At 37.5% G+C, this 22,296-nt stretch overlaps 1 protein-coding gene and 1 long non-coding RNA gene across 8 annotated transcripts in view; one reads left to right on the top strand and one right to left on the bottom strand.

Annotated features, from left to right (window-relative positions):
* The window catches only part of CSMD3 (CUB and Sushi multiple domains 3), a 1,548,521-nt gene that overhangs the window by 849,319 nt on the left and 676,906 nt on the right, over positions 1 to 22,296 (top strand). For all 6 annotated transcript variants that reach the window (XM_075582415.1, XM_075582410.1, XM_075582412.1 and 3 more), the window contains one exon: positions 16,502 to 16,623. In XM_075582415.1, coding sequence (XP_075438530.1) covers positions 16,502 to 16,623 — 122 coding nt within the window. The remainder of the gene's footprint in view (positions 1 to 16,501; positions 16,624 to 22,296) is intronic.
* Positions 1 to 22,296, bottom strand: part of LOC142478096 (uncharacterized) — a 40,255-nt gene that overhangs the window by 14,650 nt on the left and 3,309 nt on the right. Inside the window, exon 2 of one of the 2 annotated variants that reach the window (XR_012793001.1) lies at positions 5,219 to 5,392. The exons of the other annotated variant lie outside the window; for it this stretch is intronic. This is a non-coding gene — a long non-coding RNA (uncharacterized LOC142478096). The remainder of the gene's footprint in view (positions 1 to 5,218; positions 5,393 to 22,296) is intronic. 2 annotated transcript variants of the gene reach the window in all.

A 22,296-nucleotide genomic window follows, 5' to 3' on the forward strand; every position in this document is an offset into this window, starting at 1 on the left:
GGGTAAGGAGGTGTTCTTGGTGCCAGTGGCCCCTGCACTAGGCCAGAGACATCCCATATATCCCAGCTAGGCCCGACACACCTCAGCTTGTGTCTGCTACAGGGAAGGCCCATAGATCGGGTTGCGTTCCCAGTAGCTTATAGTTTTATTGCACCAGTGATGAAAGCCATGCGGTGCACAGAGCCTGTAGTCTGGGACCAGATCACAGGCACCTTACTAAAGACAATTACAGGGACAAACTCCAGCGGGAGAACCCTCAAGAGGCGGACGCCTGGTGGATGAAGAGGATCCAGTAGACCGTGTCGTGGGATCACTCTGCCATTCGACAGATCAACCCTCTACAGTTTGACCTGGTCTGGCCTTAGACCATGACAGGTATCACGTGCATGAGAAGAGGAAACAGATTAGGAAACCTGCGGAAACAAGAGACCTACTGAATCTTTAAACTTCAAACACAGCATCCAGGTGGCTTGAACGTAGAGATAGATCTAGCAGCTTTTCAGTGAGTAGGAGCAAGTAGCTAAATAATGATTACTAGTCCACTTACTAGCCCTTGTTTAATTTATCGGTATCTAGTTACACTAAGCTTTGGACCAATGAATATTGCAATTGTTTTTATATATATACTACAAATATCCCAAACTGTGTGTATTGGTTTTAAGATATATTTATACAGGATTTTAACCAGAATTATAAATAGTTATATGAATCAATTAAAAAATCTTGTATTAAGATTTACTCTTCCATTGCTTCAGACCAGCATTAGGAGTAAGGTTATAAAGAGCTTGAGTGTTAAAAAGTAGAAACATACAGTTAGGTCCGGAAATAATTGGACACTGATACAAGTTTTGTTATTTCGGCTGTGTACCAAATTAAATTCAAGTTACAGTTAAATAATGAAAATGGGCTTAAAGGGCAGTCAATCAGCTTTAATGTGAGGTTATTCACATCCAAATTAGAGGAAGGGTTTAGGAATTACATCTCTGTAATATGTAGCCCCCTCTTTTTCAAGGGACCAAAGTAATTGGACAATTGACTCAAAAGCTGTTTCATGGACAGGTGTGGGCTATTCCTTCGTTATTTCATCATCAATTAAGCAGGTAAAAGGTCTGGAGTTGATTCCAGGTGTGGCATTCGCATTTGGAGCTTTGCTGTGAACCCACAACATGTGGTCAAAAGAGCTCTCAATGCAAGTGAAACAGGACAACCTTAGGCTGCAAAAAAAAAGAAAATCCATCAGAAGGATAGTAGGAACATTAGGAGTGGCCAAAACAACAGTTTGGTAAATTCTGAGAAAAAAAGAACGCACTGGTGAGCTCTGCAACACAAAAAGGCCTGGACATCCACAGAAGACAACAGTGGTGGATGATTGTAGGATCCTTTCCATGGTAAAGAAAAAACCCTTCACAACATCCAGCTAAGTGAAGAACACTCTCCCGGAGGTAGGCATATCATTTTCCATGTTTACCATAATGAGAAGACTTCACGAGAGCAAATACAGAGGGTTCACCACAAGGTACAAACCATTCATAAGCCTCAAGAATAGAAAGGCCAGATAAGACTTTGCCAAACAATATCTAAAAAAGCCAGCCCAGTTCTGGAACAGCATACTTTGGGCAGATGAAACTAAGATCAACCTGTACCAGAATGATGGGAAGAAAAAAGTATGGAGAAGGCTTAGAACGGCTCATGATCCGAAGCATCCCACATCATCTGTAGAACACGGTGGCATCGGTGTGATGGCATGGGCATGCATGGCTTACAATAGCACTGGGTCACTAGTGTTTATTGATGATGTGACAAAAGACAGAAGCAGCCGGGTGAATTCTGAAGTGTATAGGGATATATTGTCTGCTCAGATTCAGCCAAATTCTGCGATGTTGATTGGATGGCGCTTCACTTTACAGATGGACAATGACCCAAAACATACTGCGAAAGCAACCCAGGAGTTTTTTTAAGGCAAAGAAGTGGAATATTCTGCAATGGCCGAGTCAATCTCCTGATCTGAAACCGATCGAGCATGCATTTCAATTGCTGAAGACAAAACTTAAGGTAGAAAGACCCACAAACAAACAACAACTGAAGACAGCTGTAGTAAAGGCCTGGCAAAGCATCACAAAGGAGGAAACCCAGCGTTTGGTGATGTCCATGCATTCCAGACTTCAAGCAGTCATTGCCTGCAAAGGAGTCTCGACAAAGTATTAAAATTGACATTTTATTTATGATTGTGTTAATTTGTCCAATTACATTTGAGCCTCTGAAATAAGGGGACTGTGTTTGAAAATGGTTGAAATTCCTAAACGTTTCATTATTATTTTTGTTCAACCCCTTGAATTACAGCTGAAAGTCTGCACTTCTATTGCATCTCAGTTGTTTCATTCCAAATCCATTGTGGTGGCGTACAGAGCCAAAATTATGAAAATTGTGTCAGTGTCCAATTATTTCCGGACCTAACTGTATATAAACTACATAGTTCACTTTACATTGATCTATACAAATATCCCGATTTGTGTGTATTGGTTCTAAGATATATTTATATAGGATTTTAACCAGTAATACTATATTTATATGAATCATTTAAAAATATTTTATTACATTTTAACCCTTCTATTTGCATTAAACCACCATTGGGAGAAAGGTAATTATGAGCTTAAGTGTTAAGAAGAAGAAGACAACATATAGAATCCAGATATATAAGTTGAAAGTGGATTCAATTATAAAGAAGGTTTCTAGTTTCACTTTAGTATTGGATCTGTTTATTTGTTACACTTTCTTCTTATGCAATCAAGAACAAAACCACTGATAGACAGAAACTGGCAGGCATATAGGTTCATGAGTATTATGATAACACACTAAATTGTTTTTATAGAGGTGAAGAAACCTGGTTGTTTCGTAATGAATACAAAGACATGCGTAACTAGTGATGAACAATAGAATGACTCAGAATGTCTGTATTGAAATATAATGGGTGCAATTGAACACACAAGAGGCTTCATTTAGAAACATATTAGGCTTTGATTAACCCAATTAACTAATCAACCAGAAAAAAAAGAGAAAAACCAGCGCACCGCCAAAGTGGGTCTCAAGCCAATGATTTATAAAATCTTCTTGATTTAATCCATCTAAAAGTGGAGGTTAACACCCTCCTACGCGTTTCGTGTAAACATACACTTTATCCTTTATCCTTGATAAAGTGTATGTTTACACGAAACGCGTAGGAGGGTGTTAACCTCCACTTTTAGATGGATTAAATAAAGAAGATTTTATAATACATTGGCTTGGGACCCACTTTGGCGGTGCGCTGGTTTTTCTCTTTTTTCCATTTGCCTTCTGAGACCAGCATCTCTCTACCAGGCTGCACGCCTTCATAGGACATTGGCAAAGGGGATTTTGTGAGTATCATACATTACTGAATATTTATAATGAGTCCAGGAACCATCCCAATGAGGGCTTGATTCAGGTTAGGTTTATTTTAGCCTTGTTCTTACCCTTCAAGGATTTCTGGTTCTCTTCGGGACTTTACATCAATTTTCTCACATACCCTCATGTCCTATATTGCTTATCTGTTTATTGCAATCATACAAGGGATCAAGCGTTGAGCGCCTTCATCACTTCAATTGGGGGGGTATGGTGACGTCAGACGCATGACGCATACCAGGAGAGACGGCTTGTTTGTCTGGTGATATGAAGGGAAGGTAGTATAACGGCAGACACAGTGAGACCGGTGCATTTCCCCACACATAGAAGCAATATTGGCCCCTGCAATATTGTATACAATCTGGATACAATTGTGATACCCAGACCTTGGGTGGCAACACTCCTATGTATAGCTGTATATCTGTTTAGCCGCAGCGTTTATAAATGGCAAACCACGATTGATTTGCTATCTGACATTAGCTATTGCGTTGCATTTGTATCCCTAAAACATTTGTTTTGGGTATATGGGGACACCTAGATAAGTGTCTTATGCTGTTCTATCTTCTGGTGGTGATTATAATCTATGTCTCACCAAAGTCCACTGTTGATATAATATATAATTATTAGTCCACCACATACCCTCTATCCTTGGATATTGATTCCTATACGAACAGAGTATATATATATACTAGTTCATGCCCAGAATATAGCCGTTTCCTTCACTGAGGATTTTAATATCCTGTGTGTTTATGTTCCCTATATATGTCGTTTTTTATGTGTTTTTGTCACTATGAGATTTATTAAAACTTTATTATTTTTTGGTTTTAACTTACCATTGTGCATTTTGGTCTAGGGTCAGTGGACCCTCTTTTTGGTCCTAGTTATTTACACTATTTTTCCACTCCTACCCTGTGCCTATCTGTACAGTGTAACTTTGAGTGCAATTATTAGGGCTTATGGTGACCCCAGGTGGTCACTTGTTCAAGTGTTGGTTCACTTCAATTGTTGTAACTAATCAACCAATCACTGAATCAAGTGTTTCACATATAATGCCTGCCAGCAGTTTATGTACCCTATACCTGACGAAGCCACATTGAGGTTGAGGAAACGCATTGGATCAGTTAGGCAGCAGCATTACAAGCCCTAACATACAGTTTTCCAGCAACACACTAGGCGCACCTGTGAAGCCTGTGCAGCAGCTTGCCGCCTGAGGGAGAGGAAAGTTAGCAGGAACTAAGCTACCAGCCTCGACTAGCCTGAGTGTCTGAAGGGAACCCCCATTTTCGGGGATAGATGTCACTTCCCGTTTTACCGGGGGATGCTGAGATGCAGGGGAGTGAACCAAGGAGAGTGGGGATCAGAGAGGAAGCATCGAAACGTCCCCTGTGGATGAACAGGAGCCGCTGCGTGCATCATCAAGCCCACACCACCTTGAAGGATCCCAAAAAGCGCCCAGCATACAGAGGACATAGAGGCACCAAAGGCACAAGTAGAGTGCAAGCAGCACTTTTCCAGCGAGCAGGCCGACAAGGACTCCAGTTGCAGGCATCCTCATATTAATTATCAACACTTATGTAAGTGATTCTTATATTTTGTTTTATATTAATAAATTGTGATTTAATTTTGATTCCATGTCTGCGCCTCATATGTTGTTTCTTTACATTTGGAAGTTAATCTATGTGGATTGGTGATCCTGGAATTGGGGCAGCACTCATAAATCAACAAAACACCAAAGACCAGAAAGGAGGACTTTACAGCCTGATATACAGTAGTTGGTTACACCTGTGTGTGCTTTATTTACCGCCTGTATTGTTCCTGCGAGGAGTTATCCTGCTGCGCCAGGATCCCTCCCAGGTAGAGGTGCTGTGTACCAAAGAACGCGATCACCCCAGGCTCCCAGTGGCAGAGGATCAGGCCTCCTGTACGCCAGAGAGGTACCCAGCACACGTAGTTCCCATAGTCACAGGAAAGGGTGCTACAATAGCAAGCAAAATAAAACATCATAACAATGCAACTGGCTTTCATGGAGTGACTAAGGGCCCAGATAATAAAAAATGCACAAATGCGCACCAGGGATTAGTGGAAGGTAATTTATTAAAAATACACAAAAACTGAGGGGATCCAACCCCACCTCAGAACGGCTAAGTATACAAATACAGTAAAATTTATATAAAAAATATGAAAGAAAAAAACAAACATGAAAACAACCTATCAGACCTCCTGACGAATTACTTGGTACGAAACGCGTAGAGGTCACGACAGGTCATCCTGCGCGTGTATGCTGGTAAGCTGAGACGGAGCCTGCAGGAGACAGCAGCGTTTTTTTCCATCTCCGCGGTGCCGAGATCCGGATCCTGTGCAGACACCGCGAGTCTGCTGACTGTCTCAGTGTGAGTGTCCGTTTCCCCTTGCCAGTGCCCAACCCTATGGCGGTTTCTATAAAAATCTGTTGATAGGTTGTTTTCATGTTTGTTTTTTTCTTTCATGTTTTTTATATAAATTTTACTGTATTTGTATACTGTGCAGCTTAGGGTTTAGTCACCATTAGGTGTTCTCCTTGGTAGTACTTAGCCGTCCAGCTGCACAGCTGTTCTGAGGTGGGGTTGGATCCCCTCAGTTTTTGTGTATTTTTAATAAATTACCTTCCACTAATCCCTGGTGCGCATTTGTGCATTTTTTATTATCTTGTTTTTCAGGGTGCCTTCCCCCCTTTCTAAGGGGGGTTCACCTAGATTTGAGAGTTTCTGGGGAGATGCTTTATGTACATGCTGCAAAGGGATCATCCACACCATCACACAGCACGAGCGCTGAATATCCTGTTTTTTCTGACTAAGGGCCCAATTTACTAAGCAGTCTTCTGCTATAAAGCCCCTTCCCAAAGATGAAGGTCACATGATAGCCCTTAAACATCAATGGGTTGTATGTTGTTTTACTGGTTAGTATCCTTTGAAAAATTTGTATTTTTACTTTTACTGGGGCCTCTGAAATTCATGCTTATTAGATACCTATTGACTTTTGTGTCCAAAAGCCTGATTGATTACTGATGGCAAACAATGTGCAAAACATATTGTTTGCCAGTTTATCTGTAAATTCTAGGATAAACAAACAGTATTTTAAAGATAAAGGTTAGATAGACACTGCAAAAACCATCCAAAGCATTTGGTTACCATGAAAGCATCATACATTTAAAAATAACGAACACTTACAGTACAACTGTCTTACTACAGGATACTAGAATACCAATCACATGTATTTAACCTACGTCTAGTCTATTGATTGTTCCACTGCTATTATTTTACCTTGGTCCTAGGTGGTACTGTCCATTTATAGCTGGCTTCTCAATTAGATTGAACCTTGTCATGCAATTCAAAGTGTTAACCAGAATCTGTGGTCTCCATCTGAGATGTTAGAAGCACACTTATTTCTCCCTACTTATACTTCCTGTAGTTGGGGGGAAAAATGACTTGTTCTGGACAAACCTCTGCCTTTATACTCCATTTCCGAAAACATTGCTGTTAATCTTGTCAAAACATCTGCCCATTACCCACAAAGAGCTCACAGCTTCTATAATTTAGTTTCCAGCAAGCTACACTTGGTAAATGACTGTTATCAGTAAGAAACGTAATTAGATGAGGATGTATTAATCTCCAGGATCACTTAGAACCTGGCTATTTCACTAGTTAAATGTTGGTCTACGCACAATTTAATAAATACAGGGCCTTCTAAAGTGTTTTGTTGCTATGTTGACTAACAAAACAGATGTTCAAAAAATCAGACTGTATTTCTGCTTATGTATGACTATATTTTCTATATATTTAACTACTGTATTTTGAGAAAAATCAAATATACTATATTACTGTTAAGCACATAGTGCAAAGTATAAAATGTTAATACTGTATGTAAAGTAAATGAAGGTGTATGTATGCGATTTTGCAGTCCACAAGTCATAAAAATAATTGAATGACCATAATATAATTTAATTTATCCTTACACATTTAGATTTTCCCCATTAAATACAATTCATTCATACACTGTACATCCAAGTTAAGAATAATTCAAGAATATGTACAGTAGATTACTGTAGGTCACCAAGGCCTAAAAATAACGTACACTATAATTGATTCCACAACATGGAAACCATGAATGTTTAATTGTTTATTTGGAAGCAATTATACATTTCAATTCCACCGTGAACAAGCACAAGCTCGAGCGCAAAAGGGTCATTTGCCTCTTATCCTTTACCTAAATACAGTATATGTCGGTTTGGCCAATTTACACTTTAGATGCCTACAGTAACAGTTATATAAATTGAAGACCTCTCTTAATATTTTTGTCAATAAAGTAATTAATGAATTGAGCATTAATCTTCGTGTGACACCTTCCTGGATGTGTCAAAATATAGATGTTTTGTACTTTTATTTCTTTATTCTTTTACAGCACTGTACAAAAAGAGATACACAATGACAAACAATATAATACAGACACAATATAGACATTAATGGAAACACTGTGAGAGCGAGTACCTGTCCTGAAGAGCTTACAATCTAAGCGGTATAGTGGGAGAGGAACAGATTCAGTAGGATATAAAATAAGTGCTAATTGCATATGTGTTTGTGATCAAAGAGCTACTGGTGTAAGATATATGCATAAGTTACAAATAAAATAAAATGGGAACAGTGCAACATGTGAATATAAGTGGGATTTTTGCTGCATCTTGAAGATACAGTAGAGAGACTGGAAACCTTGTTAATAGGGGTTTATATGGACATTCCATAGATAGTTCTGCAAGAGAGAATGCTTTGAGATTAGAAAGAGCACTAGACACAGGAAGAAAAATGGTAAATACTGATTGTTGGGAGCATAGTGCACGAAGGGGTAGAGCAAGAGATTAGCCAAGAGGCCAGTTAGTATGATATTACACTTGTCCAAGTGGGAAAGGACATGGCCATGCAAAATAAATTTAAACAGTAGAGTAAGGCAAGGTGGAGTATATCTTGACTACATTGTGCAGGAAATTTAAACAATATATTGCAAGAGTGTATATGTGAGCACAAGAACAGAAGGTCGAATCAAATGAGACATCAAGGCAGCAAGCTTAGGTGACAAGGTAAATAGTTGTGACATTCACTGTCATTTTAAATGGTGGAAAATGACATGCATTTGGTGGTAAAATCTGGAATCTGTCTTAGAAATATTGAGTTCTAGGTGGCGGTAGGACATGTTTGAGGATACTACTGAGAAGAAAACAACGACACAAGGAGAGATACGTTTAAAAATCATCTGCATACTGGTGATACATAAAGCCAAATTAATTGATGGGAGAGGATATACTGTAGAGAGATTAAAGAAAAGTGTCCATACTGTAGCTGAGCCTTGAAGTATACCAACAGATAGTATCTTTCAAGTCATGGGCTTAGTGTACAGTGCAGTATGCAAAGGGTTATCTTGATTATAAATATGTAAAATCCCCAAAAAGAAGTCGAATGAGAATCATAATGCCATGTGATCGTTGATTATTATATGTATATAGTTAATAGTATATAGTACATTTACTACTGTGAAGCGCTATGTACATTGATGGCGCTATATAAATAAAGACATACAATACAATACATCAATAAAGACTCCTCTGAACTTTTGCAGAATAATATGACATCATCTATGCAGTGATGCCATGCTGATGTGATTATGGAAAGGGTTATCAGATGGAAAAAAAATGTTTCAGTTTTCTTTTAAAAATAAATAAAAAATATCCTGTAGGTAGGTGCTACTGGTGAGCCCATACAGCTGCAGCGGCTGTTATTCAAACAAATCATGCGTTGTGTACATCGGAATACCGGTGTCATGACGCGTGATGTCTTCCAACCGTACCACCTTAAGACGCGAGTGCGGCGTGTGCAGAAAATGGCATTTTAGAGTTCTGTTTTTTAAACACCTTTAATTGAGCGCGGGTGCCTGGGGCGATTGGCCGCGTTCATGCTGCATGGAGTAGAGCAGAGCACACAAAATCGGCACCGTGATTTGTTTGAATAACAGCCACTGCAGCTGTAGCTAAACCTTTAGTGTGCAAGTATAAATACCATTTCACATCTGGAACAAGTAATGTTCAAAACAAAATCCGTTATGTCTAACATAGTTTCAGTATATAAGAAATCCCCCCATGGGTTAGTAATGAAGAGGTGCACAGAACAAAAATCAAAATGGCCAACTGGATCGCTATGTGAAAAAACTATTTATTACTCGATAATCATGAGTCAACAGATCAAAACAGCAGGGAAACTGTATTGATTGTTCTGATTTATTGCAATATGTCTAAAAAATCACTGTTTTCTCTTTTTTGACGTATGCTTTGTTTTGTCTGTGTTGTCTTTTTGCTCTATATCTACCCATAATTGTTTGGTAGTATATGTTAATACATTCAATATATGTAATAGAGTCATTAGACATATGCATTCATATATTCCTTCCAATATACATAATAGTCCCCCATTCACTTAGCTTACCGGGTATATAATACTTGGTTTAATAATGTATATACCATGATAAATCTATATTGCTATATATCATTTTAGTAATTTTACAGCATTTTTGTATTTAACATATTTTTAAATTGTATATTCTGTAACATATTTAGGTCAACAATGTGATATGGTGGTTTAGTTCATATATTTAATACATACCAATACCAAATATATCATATTTGTTATTATCTATATGTTTACACTTGGGTCCAGAATTTGTTTACTGATTTTGAATTTATATGCTTGTTTTCACATGTACAGCTGAACCCCGTTATAACGCGGTCCTTGGGGTCCACAACTGGGGTGTAGTGGTAGAACTCTTAACCAACATATAAAAGGGTCATGGGTTCAATTCCTGTATGATATGATATGGTATAATATAATTAATTTTTTTAATAAATTATTATTTTAATTATATTGTATAATTTATAAATAATATATAATTATTATTATTCTTTATTATTCTTTATTAAGTATTAATTATGTATTAATAATTATGTATTAAGTATTAATAATAATTATCTATTAATAATTATCTATTAATAATTATTAATTAACAATACTATTTTTATTAATTATATTATGATTAATAAGTATGATTATTAATTATCATTAACAATTAATAATTTTTACTAATTAATAAGTATCACTAATACCTAATAATTATTAATACCCAATTAGTAATAATAATAATTAATACTTAATTATTAATAAAACTTATTAATACTTAATAATTATTTATAATTAGTAAGTATTAATAATTGTTATTAATAATTAAGTATTAATAATTATTATTACTAATTGGGTATAATTATTAATACCCAATTAGTAATAATAAAACGTATTAATGCTTAATAATTATTAATTATTAGTAAGTATTAATATTTGTTATTAATAATTAAGTATTAATAATTATTATTACTAATTGGGTGTTAATAATTATTAAGTATTAATTAGTAATTATTAATACTTAATTATTAATAACAATTATTAATACATACTAATTATTAATAATTATTAAATAATAATACGTTTTATTAATAAGTATTAATAATTATTATTAAGTATTTAGTATGTATTATTAATTAGTTAATTAACTGTTAATAATAATCATACTTATTAATAATACATAATTAATCATAAAGAATGATTAATAATGAATTATTAATAAAGAATTATTATTAATACATCATTATTGATTAATAAATAATTATTACTTAATAAAGAATAATAAATAATTATATATTTATAAATTATACAATATAATTAAAATAATAATTTATTAAAAAATGTAATTATACCATTTCATACAGGAATTGAACCCAGGACCCTTGTCATATGTTGGTTAAGAGTTCTACCACTACACCACATAAGCTGTGTGATGTCATAGACATCTAGAAATAGACTTAAGATTTAACATCGACATGTACCCTGTGGCACTGTGTTGTAGAGGATAAATATAATTTTAGGTTATGTCTTGTCACACCAAGCCTATGGTGTAGAGGTAAGAGGCAAGACATTGGTATCAGAAGGTCCCGGGTTCAATCCCTGCATGTGTTTTGTACAAAATTTACAAAATGTGTCTGTGTCTGGTAGTCAATAAAGCATTGAATGTTTGAAAAAAAAAACGATGGCACGCAACGGGCAGAGAGATGAGCACGTGGACAGCAGGAAGAGGAGAGCGTAAGGTGGCAAAATGGAGGATTTGAGATGCAGGTAAGGCGGCAAAATTTGGGAGCCATGCTCAGACCGCGTTATAAGCGAATTCGCATTGTATTGGATCGCGCAATAACGGGGTTGAGCTGTATTTTCATATGCAATAGTGCCTCCCCACCAGGGACACTGCTCTTGTGATTCCATGTACCATCTTGTGTTCCCCCTTCCTTAGGGGAGCATCTATTGGTGAGCACAGGAAATAGAGTTCCTGCTCTGGTGATCACACTATATATTGGATCATCCATCAGATGTCCAATACTCTTTGACAAAGCGCAAGTTAGCGTTTCTCTGCTGATTTTTTATCTGTTGCCTCATGATTATTGAGTAATAAATAGTTTTTTTCACATAGCGATCAAGTTTGCCATCTTGATTTTTTTGCTGTCCACCGCTTCATTACTCCCTCATGGGAGGATTTCCTGTATTCTCTGTACAACAGTTGAGTGCACGCTGATTCCGGAGAGGCTGCGATCGAGGAGGTCGTGAGTACCATACCCCCATACAGATCACAAACTTTACTTCATTCAGGACTGCTCTTTCACTCCAGGAGGATTATGATTGTCACCCTTTAGCCTTGTCTGGATTCATGTTGTTCATTGACTGTGACCACATAGGTTACCCTACAAGGTATATTACTTAGGGTGTTTGTTCTCCTCAATAGGAGTTGTGTTCAAGAGTCAAACCATATTATTGGAATGCAAAAAAAAATCCGGAATCGTTCTCCACGAATCGTTCTCCATTTGCCTTTATTTGCTGCAGTAAAAATCTGCATGGGTCTGTTCCATACTGTATACATATAATGTGTGTTCTGAGCGCTGACTTTTTGACTCACTCCATACTCTTTACATTATAGTTTCAGTATAATCTGTGTTCTCTAAAATAATGAACCAGTCCATGAGAGACTCTATCAATAATATACACTACTAGAACCTATGGTATAGCCGAAACAATAGGGTGTATTGCTGGAGGAAATGTATTCTTATGTATCCTGTATAATATAAGGCAGGGCTGTACAACATACGGCCCGCGGGCCACATGCGGCCCGCCTGGCCTCTCTGTGTGGCCCGCGGTGACTCCGGGCCGGGCGCCAGTGAATTAATTAAAAAAAAAAATACATTTTTTTTAAAAGTTTAAAAAAATGGCAGCGATTCATCCACCGCCCCCCCTCCTCCACCGCCCCCCCCTATCATAGAGTATCATATTGAGGGGAGGGAGAGAGAGTGTCATATTGAGGGGAGGGAGAAAGAGTGTCATATTGAGGGGAGGGGGAGAGAGTGCCATATTGAGGAGGGGGAGAGTGTGTCATATTGAGGGGAGGGGGAGAGTGTGTCATATTGAGGGGAGGGGGAGAGTCTCATATTGAGGGGAGGAGGAGAGTGTGTCATATTGAGGGGAGGAGGAGAGTGTCATATTGAGAGGAGGGGGAGAGGGTGTGATTTAGGGGAGGGGGAGAGAGTGTCATATTGAGGGGAGGGGGAGAGTGTCATATTGAGGGGAGGTCGAGAGAGTGTCATATTGAGGGGAGGGGGAGAGAGTGTCATATTGAGTGGAGGGGGAGAGTGTGTCATATTGAGGGGAGGGGGAGAGTATCATTGAGAGGAGGGGGAGAGGGTGTGATTTAGGGGAGGGGGAGAGAGTGTTATATTGAGGGAAGAGGGACATGGGGGGATGCTGACATGGGATGCTGACTTGGGGGGGGGGCTGCTGACATGGAATGGGCTGGGGGGATGTGGAGGGGGTATTGTGTTTTTGATGTGGAGGGTGGTATTGTGTGGGTGAGGGGGAGAGATGGGGGTATGAGAGATAGATGGGGAGTATCATAAAGGTTGATAGTGAGGGGTTCTGGGGGAGATGAGGATGATGATGATGATGGAGAGGTGCTGGAGGAGAGATGATGATGATGATGATGATGATGATGATGATGATTTAACCCGTGCGGCCCAAATTTTTTTCCCTTGGAGCAGTTCGGCCCGGCTCACTTTACGAGTTGGGCAGGCCTGATATAAGGGATGTTTAGAAAACAGCACATTAATAAACATAATATTCTTTAAGGGGAGATTATTAGAAACCATTTAATGCTGTTTTGATTAATGAATGTAATATGTAATTTTGAATAATTGATGATGTAGACTGGTATAATTTATCAATTTGGTCCAGAACAATTGATTGAAAAGAATTTATAAGAGGATTCATTTTGGAACAAAAGTAGATTTGGCCCTTAGGCTTTTATCAAATGTATCATCTGTCAATGAATGAGGGCTGACATTTGCTGAATACTGATTCTCAGTATTTCATGTGTCAGAGTTTAAAAACATTCCTACAAAGTGCATAAACCTTGTGTTTAATGGTATCAATTAGATAAGTAGGTACAAGTGACAAACCTTTGTCCTTTTTAGTGGAGTAAGTTAGACATCAGAAAGATTAATAACAGAATTGTTAACACAACAGTTAAATATTTCTAAAGTGACTGTATCTCATGATAATAATGGTCTCATTTTCCAGCTTTAACGAGTTCCTGAATCTTGTTTACCTGTCTCTTGATATGTGGCATTGTTCTTGCGAGACCTGGTAAATTAGCATGAATGCGTGAAATGATCACTTGGGGACTATCTCAAAAGACGAAAATGGTGCAATTCAAGGCAAAACCAACTACACTGAATGCATGAAAGAAGATCTAAGGAAGAAAATGAAATATGTGGAGTTGTTCTTATGAGAAATTGTAAGTTATCATGGATGTGTGAAATGATATCTGTTGCAAGACACTGACATTCCATTACTCGAAGATCTATATTTTCTTTGCTGAATGAAGATCTTACAACAGATATTATTTCAAGCATCAATGCTCACTTACCTGGGCTCACAAGAACAACTCCACATTTTTGATCTTTTTTATATCCTCTTTAATACATTTGGTCTAATTTGTTTTGAACCCTAAATATTTTTTTTTATTATTGATGGAATTTAAAGGATATAATTACCCCATAAATGTCACCCTGATGAAGCATATAATAAGTGTGAAATTACTCATGGTCTGACGCAGGTGACACCTCCATGAGGGAACACTGTACGAGTGGAGTCTATTACAGACAGTCCTGGGACTAGTGCAAAACCTTCCTGTATTACAGCTAAGAATGCTGGGATTTTACAGACCATTTCCTTTGATGTTCGCCATAATTTACTCATATGTGGGTTACATATAACACTGTTTGGAAACAATACAATACTTTGGATATTTCCCCCAGAAACACTTTTTTGTATTATTTGTACCCCAGAATTGCACCACGTTTGCCCTTTTAAATGTTCCCTGGTGTTTATTTTCTCTTCAGGAAATAAACCTGCACTCCCTTGTAAGAATATTGCCTTTAAATATGAATTCCTGCCGTGGACAGGAATTAAATATTCGCATTTTGTCTATCTCACCTTTTCTTCTCTTTTATACTACTCTCTATAAACATAGTAAGATGATATTTTCGAAACATTCTAATACTCCTATTTTCTTCAGAGAAATTGACCCATTAAAGTTTAAGTTATATAAAAAAAAACTATAAGAGGTTTATATTTGATTGTAATAAAGTTAAAATATGACATTCTACAGGGGTCTGCAAACCTGTCCTCAAGAACCACACACAGGCCAGCTTTTATGGATATCCCTGTTTCAGCACAGGTGGCTCAATCAGTGTCCCAGTCAAGCACTGAGGCACTTATTGAGCCACTTGTGCTGAAACAGTGATATCCATAAAAGCTGGCCTGTGTGCGGCTCTTGAGGACAGGTTTGCAGACCCTTGCTCTATATCATGTAATATAACATATCTTTTAGAATTTAAGTTATCATTAAACACTTTTCTAATTTGGGCCCAACAACCTTACTCCTAAAGTAATAAATAGAAGTTCAATGGAGTATAAAATATTAGGATTATTTTACAAAGAATAACAATAGGCTATTATAAATAATGCATCCGGGGAGGAACAATGACAGATTAACCACTATTTGTTACTGTACGATAAGTGGCCATGAAGGTATTACCAAATGATAGTATCCTATCTCTGACCACACAAACATTAATGAGTGAGATATAAAATAGTTAATTATATTTCAATAACATGCATTAGGCAAACAGCCTTCACCAATCTTGGGCTAATTAACAATGGAAGGGACAAGACCCTATAATCTAGCAAAACGATGTTGGAATGTTGACAGTCTGAATTCTGCCTAATATATTTATGATTTTCATTCCAGTTTGTACTGAGGTTCTTAACTCCCTGTTATATACAGATGCAGCCATGAGTATTAGAACACTTGTACCTGGGAAATTCTGGGAGATTCTGGGGCAGTCTCACAGTAAATGCCTAAACATTGCCTCAACATTTATGTGAGATTCTTAATGGCCCATCCGATTAACACAGCAGGGGTCCTTGCAGTTCCATTCAAACTGAATGGGACTGCAGGGAACCCTGCTGTATTAATCTGATGGGCCTTTAAGAATCTCACAGAAATGTATAGGCAATGTTTAGGCATTTACTGTGAGACTGCCCCAGAATTTCCAAGGCAAGAGTTCTAATATTTGTGGCTGCATCTGTAGTGACACTTTTTCTAATGCTACTTCTCCCACAAATCCTGCACAAGTTGATAAAAAGCTGCAAATGAATTGTAAAATAAACTTCTTTTTATAATGAATTATCCAAACACTCTTCCTTTGTATATGTTTACAGGATTACTGTAGCTAATTCCATGCTATATTTAGCAATATAGAATTATATACAGTACATGTACTGTATTGTCAATATATGTTTTCATATGAGCTTTGCCCATTTTCATTGATAAAAAGGTAACAATTACATTTTTGTTTTAGTGAAGACTTGTGGATCTAGTCTCCAGGGTCCAAGTGGAACCTTCACATCTCCTAACTTCCCATTTCAATATGATAGTAATGCTCAGTGTGTTTGGGTCATTACAGCTGAAAATCATAACAAGGTACGTAAAATTATGCTTTACATTTTATTATTTTATATTCTGTAGATTATAGATAGATACTGTAGATAGATAGAAAGGTTCCCAGCTTTACATCTGTGTTAAAAAAAAAAAAAACTCCTGCTGGGTGCTTAGCTATGTGCAAGTGCTTGCTGCAGTGTATTAAGTTCCAAAAAAGTGTGTTTACAGTATTAAAATAGCAAAAATGTGTATTTGTTTTCTTGAACAGATGAAGCAAAATGTACTGTCTGGAGAGATATAGATGTGTGTGAACCTCTTCATACTACATCCTACACACATGTGTTTCTTTCATTTTGTGCTACACAATGTTACTTTTCAGCCGTTAGTTAAAGATTTTTGAGATACTAACACTCGAATAAGAGATTCATGGACAGATTCACAAACGTGTCAAAACAGTTTTAACCTTGCTACAGATATTTACAGTATCCCCATGGCAGTAGATCAAGCAAATCGACCTGCATGTTTTAGAGAGTGTGTCCTAAAAATCCCTCATTCAGCAATTTTATATAAATAATTCAGTAAAAGGCTTCATTGCACAGTTGCTATGTAGGAGAACTCATGATCTAACACAATGACTTGGTTATACATTGTCAGCTCAGGTTCTATGACATTGCTCTTTTTTTCAGACACTTGTGAAGCTGTGCCGGCAAAGACTTGATAGCCAACTTGGTTTTGATCTGTTAAACTATAGTGTTATTCACCAAATTGGTACATAATATGCAGCCCTAACCTGCACATAACCTGCTTTTCAAAACATACTGTATGGTCTTAATTATTAAGCTGCATTACTTCTAAATGCTGTGTGATCACATGAAAACTGCCATTGGCTTGAGTGCCAGTTTTCCCACAATCTCGCTGTGATCAGAAGAATCACAACTTTATGAATAAGGCCCAAAGGCCTGATGCACTAAGCACCATTAAGTCAGGGCACATAATCGGAGGTTACCAAAAAAGGTAACGGACATTATTTCCCCTGAGTTTAATGGGTATCCTCTAAGCTAATGATATGCAAATACAATGGCCATTGTTTCACTCCTTAGCATCGGATTACCGTTATGTTAATTAAGCCCCAGCTTGCACTAGCTTCAAATGCGATGAAGAGAGACCTAGTTTACTAGAGTCCCAAGTACAATATATACATCCCCTCAAACCCATCTTGAAACACCTCATGGAGAGACATCTGTGCTTAAAAAGGAGCACACCTGATATATATGCTAATAGGATATGCAGCGTACATTTTAGGTGACACCTTTAACTATGACCTAAATAACATCAGGTTAAATCCCTGTGCTAATCTAAATGACTTTTCGTGGATATGCCGATATGCCATGTTAGCGGGAACACCTCTTTTGCATGTCATTAGCCCTAACATCCCGGAAAAAAACACATACTGTATGTTATTTAAGCAGTAGCACTTAAGTTATTTGCTTTATTGCATAGGCATTATGATTAGCCTAATGTTAATTTAGATATTGTTAGTTTAAATAGCCTACTGGAGGAGCTTGGTGCATCTTGGACATAAAGTATCAAGCAATGTATGAGTCCTCAGTAAATAGCCACAGTGTTCCAGAGTTACACCCAGACCTGTCTCTTCCCTTCTTTGTTCCTCATTGACATCTGTTGGAGCATTATGGCCCAATGCACAAAGCATGGTTAAGTGACTTAAAATTAAGTTAATCACGGAAAGCTATGACAATGCCGCTCTCCTCAATGACCAACTCACTATCAATTTGGAAGGCTGCCAAATTTAAATGTGCTTCGACCACTAGGAATTCATTGAGGACCCCTATCTGGGACAATCCAGATTTTGCTCCAGGCATGAATGGGACTGATTTTTTAATGTGGAAACAAAAGGGTCTAAATAGACTTTGGGATCTGGAGGGCAACAATAACATTAAGTCTTTCGAGCAAATTAAATCCGAAAAAAATTATCCCCCACTTTAAAATCTTTAGATACCTCCAGATCAGGGCATTTTATAATAAACATAATCCCACCCCCCTTTGACTACTTTTGAAAAGCTCTGTCTTTTAGAGACTGATACCTGGGGACTTACATCGCAAATGATCAGAGAAGTGACTGGTTCTAGCCCTAAGGTGATACAAAAACTAGGATACATGACACAGTGGGGGACAGATTTGGGAGAGGTCTTAGAAACTGATGACTGGAAAAAGATCGTCACAGCAGCAGCCAAGAGTTCAATGTGCACAATGTTAAAAGAGAACACATATAAGGTTCTTATGAGATGGTATCTCAACCCACTATAATTATGTCATTTTCTAACAGGATACTCCCCATTGTGCCCAAACAATGCGGAGAGACCGCAGATTTGTTACACATGCTGTGGTCCTGCCCTCGGATCCCCCTTATTTGGGAAAAGATTAGAGATTGGCTTCAGAGGATTTTTGACCTCACAATACCACTGGACCCATGGCTATTCCTTCTGAATACACCATTCCTGGGTCTAGCCAAAGTAGAACTTAAACAGGTTGCTCATTTTGCAACAGCGACGAGGTGCGAGATCACAGCATTATGGAAGCAGAATGAAATTCCATCCATTCCCAAAATTCGGAACAGAATTTGGTTTGTGTGCCAAATGGAAAAGTTGAAAAGTTTAGTCAATGATACTGGCGAAAATTTTCTAAAAGTCTTGGCGCCATGGCGGAGACAGACGGACATCCCCAGGGGTTGAGAAACCTCAATCTGGCTTTGATAGTCTCAGATGCGTTCTCGTTTGATAGGAGTGTCAGGAATAGAGCTAAGGACAACCCAGAGACTGCTGTGGTTGCGAGGGTGTTGAGAACAGACAGGATCAGACACGACATGCGACTGCTTAAAGATGACTTCAGATGGAGAAACTGACCACCTCTCCCTCCTTTCCCCTCCCATCCCCTCCTCCCTCCCCCCGCACCTCCCCTCTCCCCACCTTTTATGTTGGATTTAAAATTTAATTTTCCTTGAATTATTTGTTAAAAAAGATTAACATTGGTACTTAAATGAAACAATGGATGATTGCTATGTTTCTATACTGCATTAAAAACCAATACAAATCTAAGTTATATAAAAAATGATGTTAAGCTAAGTTCATAAATATGTTCCAAGGCCCATAATCTAATGTTAAGTCTTGTTTTCGCACTCAAAGCACATTGCTTTAACTACGGTCTAATTACAGTTAGTGATAATGAGACGCAAAAGAGGTATGCACCCTAACATTGCATACCCACTAAAATCTGTTAAGCTAAACACAGGGACGTAACGTTATGTTAGTTATAAGTAAGTCATAGCTACACCTTGTGTTACTCTCAGCCAGGGCCCAAAATATGATTTAAGCTGGAGAGGAGAAAGATGTGGAAAAATATCTCTGTGAACTCACCTGAAATACCTGGAAATGATGCAGAATTAATTAATTTAAATATGCTTTGCATGATCAAAATATTATATTTCTCAGGTATCTCTATCCCTTCCCCCCCCCCCCTCTCTCTGTCTCTATGTGTCTCGTAATGTGACCTTAAACTCTTGGAAATAACATGAACAATGGCCTTTGTTTCTGCATACAATTAGCTTTGAGGTTATATGGTAACCTCAGGGAAAATACCATCTGTTATTCTTTTAAGTAAGTTCATCTTATGATCCCTGATTTTCCTGAGCTTTGTAAATCTATCTCTATAGTAGCTATGTATTAAAGTATCCGGGTTGCAAAACAGAAACAAAATATCTACACCATATTTATCAAAATAAAAAATCCCATGGTATCCTATAAATATGGTGCAGTTTTTTGCACTAGTTGGGAGTCCTTAAAACATACAGTAACTCCCTATTTATCCCCTATAAGGCTGCGCTTATAGTGCTGTCGACGCGACATCATGGTAAAACAAATGTATTGCTGCTCTTATAGTAGAAGTGTCGTGACGGCGCAACTGCGCGACAGCTTGGTCTCGGTCGCTGGAAACCACGTCAATTAGATTGTTCCAGCGACCACAGTGTGATGTCACCATCGCCGTCACGTCGCTGTCGCCGCCACTATAAACGCAGCCTTAGATGAACCACTGTTTAGAGCATTCTAATGTCCTACATCCATACATGGGTTAACCTTAACTGAATAATCTTTACAGTTATATACAGTACATTTACTCCTTTCAGGGACAGTGCCTCAAAATAGCTGGAAGTATACATTTTATGACACTGTATACAGTTCTGATGCAATGACATTATCTGTATCGTGTTTGAAGATTTGAACATTTTTTTGAAAGAAGCATAATTGTATTCTAACCACGATTAGCTATGCTAATCCAACACATTGACCTGAATGTATTGTAATGAATGCTCCTGTAATACGATATTATATACAGTAGTTAATTTGCTCTCACTGACTGCTATGGGTTCAATTCATTTTCTGTAGAGGTGGTACTGCTGTTTCTTGACTACTGAATAATTTAATTTATGCTTTGTCCTCTGAATTGCCCAAATTACTAATATGAGCAAATATGAAATTGTTCCGTTTAAATGAGTAGCATGTTCAAATCATTCTGTGACTCCACTTACATAATTCTAAATACCTAATTACAAGGAGTAATGATGACATCTACACAACATTACCAACTACTGTAATTTCATTATGACAGTACTAACTTTGAAATGACTGTTTCAGAGTTCTCCTAACTTAGTCTATATTTCCTTTGGGTGACATTGTTGAAATGCTGGCAATGCTTAAAGGGCTTAAAGATCACATACAATATATTCCCAATACTCTACTGAATGCAAAACTGTAACAGAAAATACAATCTGATGGGACTTAAATCCTAAGGTTAAAATTCTAGACCAAACACATAACACTGCTTACACATACTGAATATCCTTTTAATGCTATTTGAATCCTTGTGCCTAATACTTTCGAACATAATGCAATTCAAAAGAGCAGGTCTTTAGAGTTTGAAATGTACTCTAATGCATTGGTGCTTCTAACGTTTTGAAAGTTTGTGAAGTACCAGCAAAGTTTCCCTCTGTTTTGCATCCGTAAAAATAACGACTGTTCAGTAACAAAGAAATAATTGCTCACACACACACATACTGTATGCTGTACATATATGTATAATCAAATACATTCACACATAAACTCTTACTGTAGCCTTTAACTAAATTGTCGAAGAGCCGAGAGGGGGAAAAAGCCACTGGATGCATCATTCTGGCAGAAACCTCTTTCACTACATTGCTTTCAGCATTTTATTTGATATTAAACTAGGTATTAAAAACTGTTCATTAAATTCCCTACAGTTTCTTGCAGTGAGGTTGAAATTAAACATGACTTTTACAATATTGCTCAATTTCTTAATGTTCTTGGTGCAATTGATTGCACTCATGTATCATTAGTGCTTTCTTCGAGGCATACAGCTATGTTTAAGAACTTGAAATTGGTAATTTTCACCAGCTTCTTGTCACAAAATCCCAAAACAATTTAGAGAGTGCTATGCTATACCCCATTTCTCAATGACAGTGATTTTCTTTTGTGTTCACCTATGAGAGAGACACAAGATACTGTAGCAGAAGAGTGTTTCATGCTGCATAACATGGCTGTAAGCAGATGTATGTGGTAAGACAATAAAGGTAACTCAATTCTGAAATTCTCTGGATACCAGTCACTGACAGAAATGAAGACTGTG

This window comes from Ascaphus truei, chromosome 2 (assembly GCF_040206685.1).
Source record: "Ascaphus truei isolate aAscTru1 chromosome 2, aAscTru1.hap1, whole genome shotgun sequence".
NCBI lineage: Eukaryota > Metazoa > Chordata > Amphibia > Anura > Ascaphidae > Ascaphus > Ascaphus truei.